General features: G+C 34.9%; 1 protein-coding gene across 18 annotated transcripts in view; it reads left to right on the forward strand.

Moving 5' to 3' along the window:
* DMD (dystrophin) overlaps positions 1-23,098 on the forward strand; it is an 886,326-nt gene that overhangs the window by 499,577 nt on the left and 363,651 nt on the right. For all 18 annotated transcript variants that reach the window (XM_088144802.1, XM_088144803.1, XM_088144790.1 and 15 more), the window contains one exon: positions 2,200-2,350. In XM_088144802.1, coding sequence (XP_088000928.1) covers positions 2,200-2,350 — 151 coding nt within the window. The remainder of the gene's footprint in view (positions 1-2,199; positions 2,351-23,098) is intronic.

Raw genomic sequence — 23,098 nt, forward strand, 5'->3', positions numbered from 1 at the left:
TATTTATTTTTGTATTGTATGTAATTGTTTTTATTGTTTTAGAATTGTTTGCTGCCCAGAATCACTTGGTTGAGATGAGCGACTATAGAAATTAATTAAATAAATAAATATTCAACACGTATCTATTCCATTCTTAATTAGGAATATTGTAACAGACAATCAAAATAATAATTAAAATGGTAGCATTAGTCCATTCAGAAGATAAGGATTTCATTTAGAGACATCAACTGATATAGGGTTTCTAAATCTTACAATGTTTTTTGTAACCTAAATAATAAATTTTGTGGCAAGACACTATGGATAGTAAAAGAAAATAGTAACTACAATTTATCACAAATTGTCCACCAAATACTAACACTATGCAGAGATAGGCTGAAAAGCAGAATGTCAAATGATGAGAGGAAAAAGAAACACTTTTCTCCCTGATCAGGTTGAATTCTACCACTTTCATCCAAAATTATTTCTGTTTGGCAATGAAGTCATTTGGCAATGAAGTCAATGAAGTTTGGCAATGAAATCAGCCTTCTGTAACCAGATTATCATGTTGTTCTCTTTCTGAAGTCCCCATAGAAGGGACAAAGGTCTCCCAATAAAAAGAGGAGCCTAGCTTATCTATGGAAAACTAGTACAAAACTAGTAAATACATTTTAGTGTCCATGCATTTCGGAATGCTGTAAAAGAGTCTAATACATTGTCATAGCTTAAAACCTGTTTTGACATGTTTAATTCAGTGTATCATAAACAATGTCAATGAAATCTTAATACAAATCATGTGATTATGAAGTAACATTGAAGGCTTTTTATTAATGACCTATTGACAAGCTGAAACATTTACAAGTATATTGCAAATGATGTGTTTGCCTGGTTGAAGAATAGAAGCAGTTGTCTTGTTTTGCATTCTTTTATGTAGAATAAAGACATCTCTTATTTATAACCAGGAATTAATTTATTCTATTTATGCTTAACTAGATGATATAGTATTGTTTTTGTACTACTATTCTTCCCCCACTTCCACTTTTTGTTTAGAGTTGATTTCTTTTAATTCCTTAATTAAAATACAGGATGTCAGAAGTTAATCAGTTTACAGCTGACAGTAAGAAGCATCCAGTTAGATCAGAAATATTAGACTAAGGATCTCTTTGACATCACATTTTTAATATGGCCAAGTCATATGTCAATGAGGCTATACTACATGTGTTCTTGTCCAGTAGCTACTTTCTATGCTTCACTTTTGAATGCATTTCTTTAACTGGAAGTACGTGCTGGGCTGATCTGGACTGGAATCACTGTAAAAAGTGAGGGGAAACTACCGTATTTTTCCGTCAATAAGACACCCCCATGTACAACACGACCCCCACTTTTCCAACCCAAAATTAAGAAATCAATATTTTAAAGATAGTGCAGAACACATTTTTATTTAGTAATTAGTTAATATTTACCTGATACACTCGGTGGGAGGAGGTCCAAACCGTCTCTCTGCAGCTCTATTTCCATGCTCTTTTGCATAACTGATTACATTCAATCACGAGTGAAACTGCCGATAGCTTGTCTCTGCAAAGAGACTTCCTCTGATTGGTTTGTTCAGCATCAGCTGACGTCAGTTACATCAGGCTCGTGATTGGAGGAAGTCTGTTTGGGAGACAAGCTATTTCACTCGTGATTGGAGGCTAGCAATAGGAGGAAGCCTGTTTGCAGAGACAAAGTATGGGCAGTTTTGCAACCGCGCAGTTCTCTCCTCGGCTGACTTCCTTGAATAAGACGCCCTTCAATTTTTAGCGTAAGGATTTTAGGAAAAAGTACCGTCTTATAGTTGGAAAAATATGGTATATTCCTGTCCTTGAATTTTTTGTTTAATCACACAGACGAATGTTAAAAAGTCCATTATAAGTCATGATTCTTGTAGAGGGAGATGGAGAATTCACATGTTCATTTTATAAATGTAAATGTTAAATAAAAGATGTCCATAGAATAGCAGGAAAACGTGTGAGTTTACTGAAACATAGATACCCTTTGCTTATCCTCTGATATTCATATATCTCTAAGTTTTGCGATGCCATGCTCCAACCCCAACCTTTAACAAACTTTAATTTTTTTTCAATTTTTAAGTAAAGACATCACTATATTATTAAAATATTTCAATTTTTTTACTTGCTGTTTGCAATATCCTAATGTCCTGATAGCTTCTGTTTTCTTCCACAGAAAATTTGACAGTTCAGTGGAGAAATGGAGAAATTTCCATCATGATATGAAGAATTTTAACCTCTGGCTAACTGAAGCAGAGCAAACTCTAGCTAAAATAAGAGTAGAATCTGATGATCCAGATGCTTCTAAAAGCAAACAATACATCAAGGTATGCATTGCCTGTATTTTTTTGGTAGGAATGCTGATATTTATATGTACTGTTTAATGTATATATTTGTGTTTGTATATATGAGTAAGTGTGTGTGTGTACACGTGCACGTGTATATGTATATATGTACATTGTATGTGTGTGGGCGTATATATAAATAAATATATATATAATTGGAAGACCTGAAGAGATAAGTTGGGGCAGATCATTCTGGAGAAGGTCACTAAGAGTCACTAAGAATCAACACTAAGATGATGGCACATTTATATTTATGTATGTGTGTTTGTGTGTACTAATACATTGCACATGTTTATAATTTAGCTTCTACCATTAATTCAGAATTTGCAGCTGCAAAATCTTTTCATTTTATTTGTTATATTTTTTCTTGATTCTAACAAGGAAATGAGAATGGGAAGATACCAAGTTCTTATGAAAAGTTTTATGGCAGAGTAGTAGAACTGGCTGTTTTTCATGTTCCAGAGTTTTGTTATCAAATTCAGTGGAACATCAACTCTTTTATTCAAGTGATTACCACAAAATCATATTTTTGAAATCATTTTTTCCATTGTTGTGTGGCTGCTAAGGATTGCCTTCTTGAAGCCTCTATAATCAAATACTTAAAAATTTAATTGTAATGATTTGATACTGATTCTGAATGATGGCAAACTAACTTTTATGTCAAATCATCTAAATAATTCAAATATATTCTTTTTCAGTGATTTATTTTATAGTCAGTTTGATTTTTCACAGAAACACATTTGGGGCTTAGTAGATGAATCCCTAGATGCCAGTGAACACAGATTCCATCTTTTAAAATCTAGCAAATAGTTATTATAGGGAGCTCTGATACGAGGTGGAACTACAAACTTAGAATGGAGGGATTGTCTGTACTGAAAACTTAAGCTGCTTGATCAACTGGAAATGAAGCTGGCTTAAGAAATCTTTTTTCCAGATTTTAACTGCTTTCTTTGCTTTGGCCTCACTGATGCCCTGGTGTTCTATGCAGACCATGCTTACCATGGTCCTAGGTTGGTGGATTCCCCTCCAACTTTACCATTCCAAACATGCTGACAAGTCAAGCATAAATCACTTTCATTTTCATGGACAGGATCTTGACCACCTGTGGTTTCCACAAATGGATATAAACCTTTTGTTTGAGTCCCCCCCCAAATCTCTCTCACACTTGAGATACCTCTATCTGATGAATCCACCAGAGGACTAAAGGAGAAGGAGTATGAGGAACACACACACACACACACAAACACACACACTTATTTATTTATTTGTTTGTTTGTTTATTTAATTGTGGGTACTTTGGCTATAAGAGTAAAGTGGCAGACTCTTGTCAATTTCACCTAGTTAAAAAGAAAGAAAAATATCACCATCCATCAGTTACTGTACCGTAAAACAGTTAACTTAAACATCACTTCACAGGCTCACAAGTGAATATGTTAAAACAAGGGGTTGGGGGGGGGGAGCCAGTCTTCACATTTCTTCTAGTTAACTTGTTTTTAAAAAATCCAACATTTTACAGCCTAGGAAAAAATGGCTATGGAGAACAGAATACAGTGAGAAAAGGGAGGGGATATTCCTGCCATACCAGCCAGTAGCCAATTGGAGTGGATGGGTTTGCCTCCAATGGAATGAGGTCAACACCACTTGAGCCAGAACAAGTTAGAAAAACCCCCTTTTGATGTATATCAGGAAAAGAAGGCAGAGCTTACCTTATCAATGGACCAAATGCAAGTAAGGGACAATAATATATGTTTCATCGTTTAAAAAATAATAGAGGCAAATACATACCAAAGAAACCTGGTCATAAATCAAATAAATAAACAAATAAACAAATATTTTTTTTCCTTTGAATTATGTGTTTTGGAGTTCTTTATATTGTTGTTTTAATCTTAAATTTTGTTCGCCACCCAGAGTCACTTCGGTGAGAGGGGTAGCCATATAATTTGAAATAAACAAGTTTTTCTTACTTGTTTTCATTTTGTTCTAAACTGTTCTGCAGAATTAAAGCAGTAAAACTAATTTGTTGAAAAAAAAATGTAGGTGTACATGTAGGTGGCCCATAGCTATATTAAAGTTAAATTTATCTTTATTTGATAAATCACATTTTAATGCAGCATGAAGGAACAAACCTTCTGAGGGCAAGAGTGCAGTGTCTACAAGAACATATTGCAAGTGTCTGATGTTGAATAATTAATCACAATACAACCCGACATTATATTCATAGTTGTTTTCATTGCTTTCATTGCCACATTACATAATAATTTCAGGGTGGTGTTGATGATGGGATATTTGATTACTTGTAATCAAACTTACAATCACATTTCATTTAATCAAAATCTGTGGAATAGTATAATGTTTGTTGTCGTTGTAGCTCATATCCGGCTGCATTGGTTTAATGGCATACTATGTTAGTTTAATCAGGGAACTTATGTGAATGAATAGTGACGCAATTTAAACTAAGCCTTAGGGTTGAAATCCAGGTTTCCCAACCTAGGAATCCTAGGTTTGTATGCATGCTGGAACGTTCAGACTAAATTCATGAAAGCAAAAACTTAACCTTTGCTTTCAATTTTACATTAAGCTAATTCAAGCTATTCCCTGCTCAGTTTCTATCTTTGTATCCAGCTATACATATTTTATTTTGTATAGCTGTATATGTATCAGTTGCAAATGATGGGAATAATCCTTAGAATTACTCATAAACTTTTTTCAGTTAGGTGATCAATAGGTGAATCAGGCGATGATAGATGTTTAATTTTATATGCTCTGAAATTCAAACACATTCTGCTGATGCTTTAATCCTCTTAAGTGTTTTTCCATTGATGTCAATAAATATAAAGTTTAATGGACATATTATAGATTGTTTGGTATATTTGAGCAAGAACATTATGTAGTTCTTTATATAAGCATTATATAAATGCTTATTCTCCTGTCACCTTTGGAAAGAAAAAAATATTTTAAAATACTTCTGTTTATTATCCTCTTTTAAACTTTTATAGAACAACACTCTTCTATTTTGAGTTTTATTTTCCTGAACAAATATATTTTACATTTCATGGTAAAACTTATAGAACTGGAGAGAACATAAATTTGGGATTTTAATGCTATAATATAAAATGATTTAAAATGTATTGCTATGCTTTGTCATAATGAACTAAATCCAGCATTACGCAACGGACTTCTGCTCACTCAGTTTTCCTTCAGGTTTCACTGCTCTGCAACCTGCTGTGCAAACTTGGTAGTCCCTTATCCATTTGGAACTTATTTGAAAGCTTCTTTATTTATTTATCACTTTAATATACAAAAAATGAAGGAGCATATAGAGGCTATAGGGAAGAAAAGAAAACTTAATATGTTCTGCTAAAGGGTAATTTCTTACGTCGGTTTTTTATCATCTTTTAGGCACGTATAGAAGCTCTTCTAAAAATCATTGGAAAACACATGTGAATATTTTATAGTATAGTATTATTTTTCCTGTAGGTAGAAAAAAGTATTTAAGCTGAACTATGAATTCTTAGAGCATGTATCAGTGTGATTAATCAAAGTTGGTTGAATAAAACATTTTAGTTCATATCTCTAATATCTAAGTTTAAAAAATTGGAAATATTGTCTAGCTTAATAGCCAAAATGATAGGCTTGTAGGTATTGTCTTCATGGGATACCAAAAGATCTTAACAGAAACGTGAAAGCTACAGGGTGAAATCCATTTATTCCACTCCAATCTATTTCTTTATGCGTAACTGTGATTTTTCTGATAAAATTGTTCACACAGTGGGACCCAGAGTCTAAATTAACAGCATATTTTCAGGGGTACTGATTGAGGATATGGACATTGTTTAGCGTTAAAGCCAGTCATTTTTTCTGAACCAAAATTGATTTAAAATATGTGGCCTTCAGATGTGTTCTATTGACTGAATTAGATTTCTATATTAGAGAAAATTTCTTCTGTTAAGGGACGTTCCTTTGGCTCTGATTCATGGTTTGTGAAGTATAACACTGAGTATATAATATATTGGTAAGTTCAGCCTAGTTGCTACAATTATGAGACCTTTAACTTAAGTGAAATACTGATCTACATTTATGGCATCCTAGTTGGAATACTGTATTTTAATGACTGAAAAATGATTATAGTGGTAATTTACAATAATATTTCTCTAAGCAGCCAGTGGTATTTGAAAAACATGAATCAGTTAGAAGTTAAATAATTAAATCCGACATCAAAGGAGTTTATAAAAATCTAAACTGTAAAACTACCACAAAACTATCCTAAGGATTTGAAAACATTCAGGTACATAAGGTCTGTTTTTTGTGGAGTAAAGAGAACAAAATCAGAAAGAATAATTTCTTAAGTCTACAGAAAATCAGTATTGCATTAAGAAGAAAAATCAAATAAGAATACAAAACAGCTTTGTACTTACACAAGGAAATGGCATAATTAATTTTTAAAAACACATTTTTAAAAAATTTAAATCTTTATTACTTATCCTTTATTATCACAGTGGTATAAAACAAACAGAAAAAAATTATCACCCCAAAACAGCAAGAGAAAATGCAGAAGCAAGTAAAAAGTTAATAAGTTAACCATTTGATACAAATTTAGCCTGCTAAAATTTAGAAGATTAAACTAACCAAGCACTAAAGCAAAAAAATAAAAGAACAAACATATTAAGATTTTTTAAAACTTCTGTTAAAAAAAACACAATAGAATAGGCAATAAAAGAAATATTAAATATAATGATACATTCAATTATCTGATTAAATATCTTATCAGAGTATTCTATAGCCCTAAGGAATCTTATTATTAGCTTTACTAATAAAAAATCATAAAAATATGAGCATATCATAAAAATATTTTGGTTTTGCATATTCTTTAACACAACTTATTCTATTTGCTAATTTTTTCCTACACATATCATATGTCATACTTTATTAAACCACATATCAAGTGACGGGGTAGGAATCAATTTCTACTCTCAGGTATTGTCAATCTGGCTGCAACCAGGAATATTTGATGCAGTTCTTAAACTGGGATCAGAACAGATTGACAACAAACATAATCTTATTTCTGGGAGACATGGTTTGGAGGTAATTACTTCACCCACCTTATCTCAAAATATTTTTATTTTAGGGCACTTCCACCTCAGTACAAAGCAAAGTCATATGTAGCCAAAATGTTCAGTAACATATTATAGCAACTAGAAATCAGAAATTTAAAATCTGAATTTAATAAAATTTCAGTTAAAATTCAGAAACCACAAATGATCATAGTTTCATAGGTCTTTTATTAACTAAAATAATATTTGATTTGGAAATAACCTGTTTTAAAGAACTAAGGAATTATTCTTGAATTTATGTGTGCTCATTACTTTAAAAAAAATAGCATAGTAAGAGCCTGAGAGAATTTAAGAATGTTGCATACAATTGAGTGGAACCAGATTCTTTTTCCTTTATCTTGTTTATGTACTTAGATAACATCTGCCACAGAATACCAAGGCAGTACCCTCTCGTATTCGACCCAAACTTTATTAAAATTTAAGAAATAATCTATAAATTATTTCAGCCAAGAATATAATCTAGTCATGAAAGACTTTCAAGCAATTGATTTTAGTGTGAGAGTTAAGCTCATTTCTATTTTTTATTTCTTCTCACTGAAATCTATAAGGTAAAAAAGTATTTCACCTTGACTTGGTGATGCCTCTGAATGAATATTAACAATGGTGGTGGTTGTGATTATGATTATGGTAATGATTTTAATGACTCTCTTAACCAGATTTAGAATACATTTTAAATATTATTGGTTATAAAGGATTATACCTGGACGGCAGCAGCACTATTTTTTTTAAGAATTCAGCTGTATTAAATTGAAAGCTAACAGTTGCTTCAGTGTTCCATTGTGTGCTAGAAGTTTAAAATTGACTTCTGTAAACAAGCTAATATTGGTTCTTCTAGTGATACATTATACAAAACAGTGTATTGCAATTAAATATTCCAGTGAGATTCATATTTGCGTTCTCATGGCAGAACTCAATCCATGATCTGTTTGTGGCTTCTGAGGCATCATGCCTTTATAAACCCTTCCAGTCCCACACAGATGGATTAAACAGCTTCTGTTTCAACATATTTGAGAAAGAGGTAATTTCAAATGCTGTTTGAGAAGGAGGTTGTTATCTTAAATGTTCTTTGTGTAGAATACTGCCCAGGACACGATCATTTTTAATAATAAATTACCTGGGGGAAACTGATGTAGTGACAGACTTCTAATCCCCAGCTTCCCACATTTGTGACCCCCCCTTCAAGTAGCATCTGATCTGTATAGTCTAACAATAAGCTAGATCCATAAGTCATTAAATTAGCAGCCCTACTGAAATTGAAAATCTTTTTTGTAATATGTTCTGATTAAAAATAGTAGAGTTGATTAGAAATCACAGCCAATTTGGTGTTTAATGTTATTTATTTACAGAGAAAAATACAGAAGAAAACTCTGAGGACAATATAATAAAGATAATTTTAAAATGGCACTTCTGTTTTAATAAATTCCTTTGTTTGAAATCGTTATAACTTGCTGCCAGCTTTACCTGCTTGTTAATATCTGTCAACACACATATCTGAAAAGCTGACCCTCGTATAAATACTTCTATAACTGATCACTGACTCCTCCTGAGTTTTCTAATTGGGATCACCTTTATCTGAATGAATATTTTAGTTGATGCAGAATTCCTTTATAGTTTATAATACTGATAGAGAAACAGAGCTGCCTTTTGATCTATAATATCCATTTTTAAGATATTTCTTAGATACAGCTCAAAGGGTTAGTCACTTCTAAATCTTTAATGTATATTTTCCATATGATACTTTTTCCACCTGTACTCCCATTAAAATCTGTACAAGAAGCTCTGCTGTAACCATTCAAGGAGATCTAAAGCAACCATCAGTACAAGGAGGGGAGATGGAGGTATGTATTTCAGCTCTACTCCTGACCTCTTGTGTTTATGCAGAAGTTCCAAAAATGGATTACAATTTTATATTTCCAAAATGAGCATTGCGTGCCTTCATAAACCTGCCTATAAACATTAAGTGATCGGGTCTGAGGCGGTGAATGTAGACCATGTCTTCTTATATCCCTTCCATACTTAGAATACTTGAATGCCTGAAAAAGGTTAAAGTTATTTTGATAGATATAGTGCAACAATTTCTGAGAAGCTGTACCTTTTTTTCCCAGAAAGAACATGATGGCAATAGAAAGATTTTAATACAGTAGGTGTTGGACAATGAAGGGCGGCAGTCAAGGAAATGTAAATTTCATTGATGGTGGACAGAGGAGCAAGGGCCATTTCAAGCGAAGCATAAAAAAGAAAAAAAAAATGTCTCACCTCAGTTGGGTAAAATTGCCTGATGGCAAGTCATTCTTTCCTTTTGACCCTGCCAAACTGAGATTTCCCGTTAATTACTTCTGTTCTTCCATTCTGTTACTTGTCTTTTTAGTTCATAAAATTAAGATTGACACCAGTATTTCTTTGATATTGATGTTATGCCAGTTCGGAATGCCAGTTTGATTCAACAAATTGTTGAATGAAATGCATGCTAGTTAATAAACCTTCAAAAAGTAAGATATTATTTATCTCTCTCTATATAAGGCTTTCATGAGCTTTGGGGAAATGACCTGATTAAAGCAGGTGTGACTTTATAAGCTATGACTTCTGAAACTTTTTATTGTTGGCATGCTCATTTTGCTTTAATTACTAGAAGAATTATAGATTTTGCTGCTTAGGATAATAAATCATAGAACCCCTAGAATCTGGGATGGGGTAGGATCTAGAATAAGACAGGATGCTGCTATTTCTAAATAAATAAGAAATGAAGATGTCTCAAAAGTGTTCACCAGGCCTTTTTCACACCACAGCCTTCCCTTATTCTCTGTCCTTTACTGTCAACCTTAAATTAGTATTCTTGTGTTGTGAAACAGAGTGCAAAAAAGAGTTCCGATGAATAATCTCTTCTAAAAAAATAATTCTTCCTATACTTTAATTACTGTCTTTCACTGTCAGCTCAATTTTAAAGCTGTAGAAATTTTTAAACAGCCAAATGTGAAAGGATGGTTAAAGATGCAGCCAACCCTGGTTTTAGGGTCTCTATAACATTCTTACTCTACTCCCTAAGAGCTTTTAAATACAATCACATACAATGTTTGTTTTAATAACTCTGGTGGCTTATATTTAAAACAGAAAAAAAAAAAAAGAAGAAGCAAGGGTCCAGTCAAACTACCCAAGAACCAGCCACTAAGGGCTCCAAAGGAACCCTACTCCAGGGCCTGGGAGAACAGCCATATTTTTAATGACTTGTGGAACATCATCAGGTGGGAGCTAAAAACATATCTGGAGAATTAATCAAGTTTGCATTTATGGGTAGTTTGTATCAATTATTGTTTTAAACATACAGATGATGGGGGCAAATATGACTATCATGTATTGTTTTAAATAATGTGCCTTTTCTGGAAAAAGAAAATGTGCTGTTGTAACAGCAAAGCAGAATAATATTACATGTAGGGTTAACTATGAAAAGCTTAACTGATGTGAAATATTGCCACCAGATTGCAAGGTCAGTCAAACTAATATTTAATCATTATATCTTACAATAGATAAGAGTTAGATATAGCTAACCAGGTTATATATAGGCTTGATCCCCAGAATTGCTTCTTAAGTTTTGTGATATATGCATAGATCATGCAAGCCATCTATTTTTTTAATCCATGTAGCAGTTTTTCTCCTTACATGCCTATTCATGGGAAATAGATACAGGTAGTCCTCGATTTACAACCATTTGTTTAATGACCATTCAAAGTTACAATGATGCTGAAAAAAGTGACTTAATACTGGTACTTGCACTTATGACCGTTGCAGCATGCATTTGTCACATCATCAAATTTTGGGTGCTTGGCAACTGGCATGTATTTATGATGGTTGCAACATCCTGGGGTCACACAATCATCATTTGCAACCTTCCCAGGAGGCTTCCAACAAGCAAAGTCAATGGGGGAAGCTGCATTCGCTTAATGGCTACAGTGATTCACTTAACAATTGCGGTGAAAAAGGTCGTAAAATTGTGCATAACTCACTTAACGACTGCATTGCTTAGCAACAAAAGTTCCAGTCCCAATTGTGATTGTAAGTCAAGTGTATGCTAGCTTCTACTTCTGTCTTAGTTTCAAAACATGTGACCTTTGATTCAGTAGGGACAAAATTTAAACCAGCTGCCGCCTAAGTGATCCTGGTTTTCCTCAAGCTGGTTAAAAAGATAATTTGTCTGAGACCCAATACGGTATGATAAATTTCCTGCATGTTCTATGACTGTTTTGGTGGTAGAATTTGTTATATCTCGAAAAGATAAGGCATCTGTTGTCATTTAAATATATCTATTGAAGTTGGTCATATTAGTACTATTGAAAAAATCAAAGGAAAATAATAAATTAGTTAAATAACACATAATGAAATTAAATTTTTATGTCTATATCCAACATGATAAAATAAAAGTCTAAATAGAGTATTTATTTATTTGAAGTTGAATTACTCCAGTTTTCTACAGAATGCAAATTCCTTTTCTTCTTTAATCATTTGCAGCTAGTATGCTATATTTATATTAAACTTTTTGTGAAGTTGTACATTTATTTTTACAGAAAAAGTAAACTAATTTGAAAGTGTGAATATTTGAATGTCACATTAAGCCTCTTTCTGTATGTGTGCATACCATTTTACTTTTGATCTTGTGCACTTCTTTAAGCAAGATTTTCCCAAAGCCTTATGAGATCTGCATATGGGATCCCACCTTCCTGTCTTGGTGTACCTGTTTGATAACTGCTATCTTTCAGGTGATGTCTTTATCTGGTGTCCTCCTCCTTAACCCCGTTGTGAGAAGGAGATAGGACCTAGGGTGGAGGTGCAAAGGGCAAGTGCAAAGAGGAAAAAAACAAAGAGAATTTTAAAAATCTTAAATAAAATCACCACCACCACAGCATTGCTTAAAAACACTTATATATAAAAGCAAATATTTATTTTAAAATAAGACAAAATAACCAATAGTTTGAAAGACTATCTAATGTAGCAGCAGTTATTATCCCACAATTGTCTGGGTGAACAAGCATGGTCATCAAAGTTTCCTGAAGAAGATAACTTTAGGGGCCAGCTGAACAACATTAGAAATAGATGGGAAGTTTCTGTCACTCAGAAGTTTAAACTCACTGATGGGATCATGAATGGAGTCCACCAGAAACACAGTCTACCAGATGATCTTAATGCATGAGTTGAATGGTATCGAGAGAGGCAGTTTTTTAAAAAAAGGCCTACACTATTTAGGGCTTTATATTGTAGCATTATCCCACACAGCAAAACCAATGTACCTTCCTCCTGTCTTTGACACTGGAGAAAAGTATGTTGGTATGAAAATAATTGTCCCCACACGCTTATAATGTGTTGGCAATAATGCTGGCCCATTCGGCTGCCTGCACACAATTTAGTGCAGGGTACTTTCAAGGGATGTCTTTATCTGGTCTCATTTCCCTTTAAACTCCCTATCACAAGTCAGTGCTTTGAACATCAGATGAAAGAGCAATAAACATAAAGAAACAATAAAACTGCCCTCAGAAACAAATCTCTTCCATTCATCAACATTTATATTTACTGAGCTCCATTCTCACTATAACCTAACACTTGGAAGTAGAGCAAAACTCCAGTGCCACTTCATCTTGCTATGGTTGAGTTGGAACCATTTCCCTTCCTTCCAAACTCTCACACCCTCCAGGCACTGGGTCATCACCTGAATGACATTGCCTGGCTGGCCAGGGGTGGAGATATATTCCTGGGTATAATCAGCATACTGATGATACTGCACTCCATGCCATTGGATGACCAGCAGTCTCATGTTAACAAGGAATAACAATAGACTTGAGATGTTAACAAGGAATACCAATAGACCTGAGGTCTGAGATATCCCACATCCCAGGGCCAGGCCTTGAGATCTCTCTCACCACCGACTGGAAATGGCCACAGAGGAAGGTGGATAATCACTGCAAAACAGTGAGTCCCACTCCCAATCCCCAAAGTTGGTCCAGAAAGATACCATAGTTGATGGTATCAAAAGCCATCAAGAGATCCAGGAGGGCTAACATGGATGAACCACCACTACCCTGAGCCCTCTACAGGTCATCCATAAGTTCAACCAGTGCTGTCTCAGTGTTGTTGTTGTTGTTGTTTAGTCGTTCAGTCGTGTCCGACTCTTCATGACCCCATGAACCATATTGCGCCAGGCCTTCCTGTCCTTCACTGCCTCCCTGAGTTTGCTCAGTTTCATGCTCATTGCTTCAGTGATGCTATCTAACCATCTCATCCTCTGCCATCCTCTTCTCCTTTTGCCTTCAATCTTTCCCAGCATCAGGGTCTTTTCCAAAGACTCTTCTCTTCGCATTAGGTGACCAAAGTATCTGAGCTTGAGCTTCATTATCGATCCTTCCAATGAGCAATCAGGGTTGATTTCCTTTAAGATTGGCTGGTTTGACCTCCTAGCAGTCCAGGGGACTCTCAAGAGTCTTCTCCAGCACCACAGTTCAAAGGCATCAATTCTTCGGCACTCAGCCTTCTTTATGGTCCAGCTCTCACAGCCATACATTACTACTGGAAAAACCATAGCTTTGACTATGTGGATCTTTGTCGGCAAGGTGACGTCTCTGCTTTTTAGTATACTATCTAGGCTTGCCATAGCTTTCCTCCCAAGGAGCAAGCGTCTTTTAATTTCATGGCTGCAGTCTCCATCTGCGGTGCTCTTGGAGCCCAAATAAATGAAGTCTGTTACTGCTTCCATTTCTACCCCTTCTATTTGCCAGGAATTGATGGGTCCAGATGCCATGATCTTAGTTTTTTTAATGTTGAGTTTCAAGCCAGCTTTTGCACTCTCCTCTTTCACCCTCATCAAGAGGCTCTTTAGTTCTTCTTCACTTTCTGCCATTAGGGTGGTATCGTCCTCATATCTGAGGTTGTTGATGATTCTCCCTGCAATCTTAATTCCGGCTTGTGATTCTTCCAGCCTGGCATTTCTCATGATGTACTCTGCACTTAGGTTAAATAAGCAGGGTGACAGTATACAGCCTTGTCGTACACCTTTCCCTATTTTGAACCAATCGGTTGTTCCATGACCGGTTCTAACTGTTGCTTCTTGGCCCGCGTACAGATTTCTCAGGAGACAGGTAAGGTGGTCTGGTACTCCCATCTCTTTAAGAATTTGCCACAGTTTGTTGTGATCCACACAATCAAAGGCTTTTGCATAGTCAATGAAGCAGAAGTAGATATTTTTCTGGAACTCTTGTGCTTTCTCCATGATCCAGCGAATGTTGGCGATTTGATCTCTAGTTCCTCTGCCTCTTCGAAACCCAGCTTGTACATCCGATAGTCCTCGGTTCATGTATTGCTGAAGCCTAGCTTGTAGGATTTTGAGCATAACCTTGCTAGCATGTGAAATGAGTGCAATTGTGCGATAGTTTGAGCATTCTTTGGCATTGCCCTTCTTTGGAATTGGAACATAAACTGACCTTTTCCAATCCCGTGGCCACTGTTGCGTTTTCCAAACTTGCTGGCATATTGAGTGCAGCACTTTAACAGCATCATCTTTTAGTATTTTAAGTAACTCAGCTGGAATACTGTCATCTCCACTAGCTTTGTTGTTAGCAATGCTTCCTAAGGCCCACTTGACTTCACTCTCTAGGATGTCTGGCTCAAGGTCAGTGATCACACCAGCGTGGACATCAGGGACATTAAGATCTTTCTTGTATAGTTCTTCTGTGTATTCTTGCCACCTCTTCTTAATCTCTTCTGCTTCTGTTAGGTCCCTGCCTTTTTTGTCCTTTATCATGCCCATCTTTGCACTAAACGTTCCTTTCATATCTCCAATTTTCTTGTAGAGATCTCTAGTCTTCCCCATTCTATTGTTTTCCTCGATTTCTTTGCATTGTTCATTTAAGAAGGCCTTCTTATCTCTCCTTGCTATTCTCTGGAAATCTGCATTCAGTTGCTTATATCTTTCCCTTTCACCCTTGCTTTTCGCATTCCTTCTTTCCACAGCTATTTGTAAAGCCTCATCAGACAGCCATTTTGCTTTCTTGCATTTCTTTTTCTTTGGGATGGTTTTAGTTGCTGCCTCCTGTACAATGCCTCCGTCCATAGTTCTTCAGGCACACTGTCTACCAAATCTAATCCTCTAAATCTATTCATCACCTTCACTGTGTACTCACAAGGAATATGATCTAAGTCATACCTGAGTGGTCTAGTGGTTTTCCCTACATTCTTCAATTTAAGCCTAAATTTTGCAGTAAGAAGCTCATGATCTGAGCCACAGTCAGCTCCTGGTCTTGTTTTTGCTGTCTGTATAGAGCTTCTCCATCTTTGGCTGCAAAGTATATAATCAATCTGGTTTCGGTATTGACCATCTGGTGATGTCCATGTGTAGAGTCGTCTCTTGTGTTGCTGGAAAAGAGTGTTTGCTATGACTAGCTTGTTCTCTTGACAGAACTCTATTAGCCTTTGCCCTGCTTCATTTTGTACTCCAAGGCCAAACTTGCCTGTCATTCCGATTACTCCTTGACTTCCTACTTTAGCATTCCATCCCCTATGATGAAAAGGACATCTTTTTTTGGTGCTAGTTCTAGAAGGTGTTGTAGGTCTTCATAGAAGCGGTCAACTTCAGCTTCTTCACCATCAGTGGTTGGGGCATAGACTTGGATGACTGTGATATTGAATGGTTTGCCTTGGATACGCACTGAGATCATTCTGTCGTTTTTGAGGTTGTACCCCATTACTGCCTTTCCCACTCTCTTATTGACTATGAGTGCAACTCCATTTCTTCTAAGGGTTTCTTGCCCACAGTAGTAGATATAATGGTCACCCAAATTAAATTCACCCATTCCCGTCCATTTCAGTTCGCTGATTCCCAAGATGTCGATGTTCAATCTTGTCATCTCATGTTTGACCACATCCAGCTTGCCTTGGTTCATAGATCTTACATTCCAGGTACCTATACAATATTGTTCTTTACAGCATCAGACCTTCTTTTCGCTTCCAGATACATCCACAGCTGAAAGTCCTTTCGGCTTTGGCCCAGCCGCTTCACTCTTTCTGGAGCTACTTGGAATTGCCCTCCGCTCTTCCCCAGTAGCATATTGGACACCTTCCGACCTGAGGGACTCATCTTCCGGCGTCATATTTTTTAGCCTTTTAACATTGTCCATGGGGTTTTCTTGGCAAGGATACTGGAGTGGGTTGCCATTTCCTTCTCCAGTGGGCCACATTTTGTCAGAACTCTCTGTCATGACCTGTCCATCTTGGGTGGCCCTGCACGGTATAGCTCATGGCTTCACCTAGTTATGCAAGCCCCTTTGCCACGACAAGGCAGTGATCCATGAAGGGGCTCAGTGTTGTAACCTGGCCCGAATCTTGACTGGAAAAGATACAGATAATCTGTCTCATCCAGGGTTCTTTGTAGCTAAGTGCCAATACTTTCTCAATAACCTTCCTCAAAAAGGGAAGACTGAATAAAAACTATTCAATACAGTAAGGTCCACAGTTGTCCTTTTAAGAAGAGGGTGTATCACTGCTTCCTTCAAGTTGGTCTCAAGTGTTGAAGATTGAAAGATGTCACCTGACACTTCCTGTCGGGGCATGGTGGATGGGTCAGATGAAAAGAGACAGAAGCAGACTAATTAATTTCATCCCTGATTGCTTTGTCTCAAGCCCTTGCACATTAATCACTTTCAGCCCACCAGAAAACCACTTGGAAAAGAGTGAGGCATGTTGCAAATTATTGTTTATTTGTCTGCATGTATCTGAGGATGCTTATCAATGTGAATGCTGATCTCTGCATTTGGTCTTACGGATTAGACATGGAAATAAGGTTGATATTTCCATGTCTAAACTACCCCTCCTAAAATAAGTTGTTTCAGTGCAGAAATGGTCAGATTTACAGAGCCTTCCATTCACTTGGGAGGGATGTTTCTGTAGGAGCCAAGTGGAGCCTAGCAGATTGCCAACCTCCAAAATGTTGTTTCTCCAAGTATACTGGAGTGTCTACATGAGAGACCTTCTGCTGAGATAGCAGGAAAACATTGGATAAACTTCAGCCTGCTTCAGCAGACAGTCTACAGAACTGTATCTTTCTATCACTGTGAGGATATATCTTCAGCAAACTGTAACCAGGCCCTCTTTATGCTATAGTTAGTAGACTGTGTGGATGAGCCCATCAATTAATGACAGTACTTTAAATTGAACTCAGTAGCTCCCATATAACCAATGCAGAGCTTTTAACTTCCCTACTTATCAATCAGGCACCTGTTTTCTCTACCAGTTACAGTTTCAAGATCATGTTACTTAGGACTATTAGCACTATTAGCACCACAAAAGGGGATTAATAAATCTATCTTCTGTATTTGTCTCAGGAGGTGGCAGCACCTAGATGACATTGTTTGAATGGGAGTGGAAAGATAAGTGGGATTGAGCATGTTCAGTGGTTGGATGTGATTCTACCAGGGAATCCCCCGGCTACTGGTTTTGACTGGGAAGTCAGTAAGTGGCCAGAAAGAAGGGGAAACAGCTTTCCCATTGTTGTCAAGAAAACTGCATGGATGTGTTCCTAAAGTCACCAGGAATCAAGCATGACTCAAGGCTGTCGTACCTTTTATTTTATGTTCTTTTAGGGGAACATAAAAGTCATACTGCATTTTAAATAATGATTTGTAAATTTGTGCATTTTAAATAATGATTTGTGAATTTACAATAATATTTGTAAATAATGAATATAATATAATGTAATGCTAGGCTGGAAGAGTTGTAGGAAAGGGCAACCAAACTCTTCAATGGATTGAAGCACTTTCTCTATTAAAACAAAAACAAAACAACATGAACTAGCTCTGTTAGCTAATGAGGGGAAAAATAACGATGTATTTGTATGCATAAATTGTTTAATATTGTACCTCTCACAGAGTAGCGATGGAGTCAAGTGGCCTATACACTTATAAATAAATAAATAGAATATTTGATCTTAAAGTTATACATTATGATAAAAAATGTGGGTAAGTAAGAAAATGTTTTTCTTTTGTCAAAATAGGATAGAAAATTTATACCCCTCAAGGAATATGAGAATTCATTCAAAGAGTACTATCATTCAATATTTGAAATATAGATTGGTATCATTTTATCAGTCTTGGTTAAGGTGCCCTGACAAATATTGTTTATTGGACATTTGCACTCTTAGAACATTTATGACAGGATAAGATTCCCATGTTTACAATGCCTTTAAAATAAAATGGCTACTTATAAAAGAGGATAAACTGTAGACCATGAGTCCATTCAAGTACTACAAATAATATCAGTGCTAGTCTTTAGTCTAATTGATGAATGATTTTATTAAAATAATTTGATTGAATAATGTAGAAAATGAACTTCCCTGGTATGCCTAGTCTTCTTAAGCAAGATAAAGCTGTATAAGATGCTGTCCATGCATCTAAACACAAGATGACCCTAAATTTAAGATGATAAATCCCAAAGGTCATAAATCTTAGACATCAAAAATGCATCTGCCTCCAATTCTAGATTCTCAGTGAATCTGACACACCCCTGCTATTGTATTATAGGAAAAAAAATATACCTTTCCTTTCAGGTAAATGCAGCAGTAAAATACTGCTTATTAGACTAAATGTAACAGGATGATACAACTGTTACTTATTTAATAATCCAGCTACCCACGGAAAACCAATGTAACCATGAATAAATTGCCTCTGTCTCTCTGTCTGTCTCTTTCTTTCTCTCTGTATATACATCACATCCTGTATCCATAGTATCATATGATGTTCTATGATTCATCGTACTAAATAAATAAAGCAGTAAATAAAAGATAAAATAAAGAACAAATCAGATAAAATGACACTTTTAAATTAACAAAAATAACACTAATGGAGAGGTATTTAAAATAAGGAATTTACAAGCATCATAGAATTAAGTTGAAATTAGCAATGGAGGCAAATAAGTTGAAATTTCCAATATTTCATTTGGATTGAAAGGCATTGCTATTATTGAATTGATTTTAACTGCTTTCTATTTTTATCCTTTGTAATGACTTGTTAGACACTCTGATTCATTATGACTGAAGCAGTGTACAAATTGGAGCAGGCAAATAAAGAAATAAATAAAATTGGAACCAGCTGACATTAAATATATGAATTAGGGAAATGGAAGATTTCTAGCCTGTTAGAGAGGAGTAACTTTTTTTCACCTCAATAATTTTCAATGATCTCAGACATTAGCAGGTTGCCTTACAGTAGGTTTTTTTTTCCCTTGATGAATAAACTAATGAATAATAAATGCATAAATAAACTACTGATGATGAACAGCTACTTTCATAACTAACTGCCATCTTCATCTGCTTGGACAAGATTAATATAATTTTGGACATCTATTGTAGGGCAATATTTCCCCACTTTTTGTAAGTTAAACCTGCATGCTATTTCCAAAGCAAAACAATGTCCTTTTTAATGTCCTTTGCTGAGAATCATAAAAAGCTAGAGAAGCTATAGAAAGTAAAACTGAATGGCTTTCTACTCATCTTTTGCCAACAGCAAAAGATTACAACTAGCTGTAATCTTTGTCCTCAGTGATCTGTGAATCTTCTTAAAATTGCAAATTGTTGCAGCATCAAAGTCAGTGCTAGATGATTATTCAGGGCCACCATTTGATCATTCTTTTAAAAATGATTATGCATCTATATGAATCAGAATTAATGTTAGGTCATTTTTGTAGATTTCATGCAACTGTGCCATTGCCATTTATATTTATATATATAAACATATAAATATACATAGATATATGTATGTATATACAGAGAGAGAAAGACATTATATAGAGAGACATTATATGTATAATAATATTATACTTATAAGCAGTCCAATATTTTACATATTTTACTCCAAAATTGGATTTTCTTAATGCATGATTTTCTTTTGCATATTAAATTATTCACTACAAGTTTGTCTCCAGATTACTAGCTGAGTTACTAACAGGATAAGCTATGCAATTTTGTTGACTAATTCAGATGTTGATCCTGCTACACTATAAATCATCTCTGAATAATAGCTGATTAAGTGGTATATTTAATATATTAATTTGCTTGTGAGATATGATAGATCTTTTAGCTAATATTGTCATAGTAGTCTGAGATAATAGCTGAATACTTAACTACTTTTCCTTTATTTATATTTACTATTCCCTTATTTATATGCTTATAGTATAGTTTCTAGTATAGAAAAGATATTTCTACTAGAATTCAATAAAAATCAAGATGGAAAGGCAGATGAAGGATTCAGAAATTCCAACTAGTTTTATAAGCTTTTCACAGTAGTATGTTTGAGAGGTGATAATAACTTGACTATATTAAATATACAAAGCATGAATAAAATTTATAGTTTTTTTTCTTTGCATTTGATAACCAAAAAAAGTGGTCCAGATTTTCTCTCTTCTAAACACACCAGAGCTCATATTTCCAAGCTGTGCATATTAGAATGTTCATTTACAAAAAGAAATAAATAAATTATTTGTATCAGTCTTTTACTTTGCATTATAAACTCTTTAAAGGCTTATTCTTGAAAATTACATCTGTTTGATGAGGTCGTATCAGGGCCAAAAGACTATACATGCTAATCTGACAGTTAACAAACAATGATTAAACAGCTTAATGCCACTTAGAAAAAAGACCATTACCCTGTTGTAATACCTTTAAAGTGTTGTCTTTTGTTCATTTTTCTACCTTCCTAAGCTTTATTTTAATATGAAATGTAGCTGCAAATATTTTGCAAGGCAATTAAATATACCCCTATTTTACTTTTGAGATTGTAAAGTAAGACTACCTGGAAACAACTTCATTAATATTTACTAATTTATTTACTACATTTCTGTATTGCCTAATGGCCAAAATTTTCTTGGTGGATAACAAATTAAAGTGTAAACCACGAAATATATAAGTAAAATAAAATTATATTTTTCCGGAACTCTAAGATCAACAACAGAGATTGGCAGGAATGCAAGTTCTTAAATGCACTAGCATATATTTAAAAGCCTTTAAATTAAAAAAAAATACTAGGACAATAAAATTGTCTTAATCGGGCACTGAAAATCCCAAATTGTAAACATCAAGCAAGGTCTATGAGAAGGACATTCTTAACTAGGCAACATGATTTAAATGGCAGTCTATATTTAATCAACAACTTCATTACAGTTGGGACACTTAAAAGGTTCAAAAGTTGAGTAGACATGGGTGGTTTCTTCAGGTAATTTGACTCGAAGTGATTAAAATTTTAATAACTGCATATTGCATTATATTCAGAAATAACAAAAGGGAGTCATAAATAAAATGTGGTACTTGATTCTGGTACTTGATAGTAGTGTCCAGTCTACTTAATAATCATAATAAATAAATAATTAAAAAATGCCTTTCAGTCAGTTTTTGACTCTTGGTGACTGTCTGGATTAGTCCCTGCAGTTTTCTTGATAAGGTTTTTCAAAAGTGGTTTGCCATTGCCTCCTTCCTAAGGCTAAGAGGAAGCTACTGGCTCATGGTCATCTAGCCGGCTTTGCGCCTAAGGCAAGACTAGATCTCAGCTAGATTCACATTCAGGAAGTTAGTATGAATACTTGCTCTAGGTTAGATAGCTAGGCTGTCTCTATATATAATTGAAATTAGTCTGTCAGATTAAGTATCTAATCTTGAAAATCTTGAACCTAAAGTTGCAACAAAATGCTGAATTTATTCTTTGGGAAAAGGACAGTTTCCTATAGAACACCTTTCAGTAAGCAAATAAATCACTCACAAACAGAACCTCTATCTTGGACAGACTGTGTTTTACTTTTTAAGGCATTCTATAATTAATTATGGTTCAGAACATCTACTACCAATGACTGTACAAATATTTGGATCAGAACATCTACAGTCCCACTTGATTTATATGAAAAGATTAAATAAATCTGAATGCCATACATATTGTGGCATCTACAGTCAGATGCTAAGTTTGCCATGGAAATAAAATAATACTCTGTGAAACTCCATAACATAAGCGCTATCCAACTAAGCAATTATCTTTCAGGACCACCTTCAATGAAATAAAGGCTTCATTTTAAACAACTAACATTCTTCATCTGCATTATTATTTCTGTCTTCCAGCATTAGGGTTTTTTTTTTCCTCTTATCAAAAGTTTCTTTCCTGAAGTCGCTATTATGCCATTCAATAGGGGTAAAAAAGAAAGATAAGCTGCATTCCATGTCAGTGAAACTACTCTGGATATTGCTTTATGGAAATATTTTCTCAACTTCCAGGTGTATAAGTCAGAGCAATGGGTTGTTAAGCTCAATATTCCTGAAATTCCTCTTTTTTTGAAAGTGATATTCAGTGTGATTCTGGACAGTGTTACACTGCTGAACATTAAGGAATATTTAAAGCTGTGGGAATGCTTTAGTATAGTGCTTTTACTAACACCATGGAGATGAAAATGGCATACCCATTTTATTTGTACAAAGCACAATTTGTTGGCTTTCTACTTAATTATTAAATCAACTATATGAAAATGCTATGACATGTTAGGTGAAATCATAAATAGCATTACCTGAATTCAATTAAAATATGAGTATAAGGTGTTCCATGATGTGTTGTTTCTAGATTAT

The sequence above is a fragment of the Python bivittatus genome, unplaced genomic scaffold (assembly GCF_059951505.1).
Source record: "Python bivittatus isolate LINGU-HERP-01145 unplaced genomic scaffold, Pbiv_v1 ctg000350_np1212, whole genome shotgun sequence".
NCBI lineage: Eukaryota > Metazoa > Chordata > Lepidosauria > Squamata > Pythonidae > Python > Python bivittatus.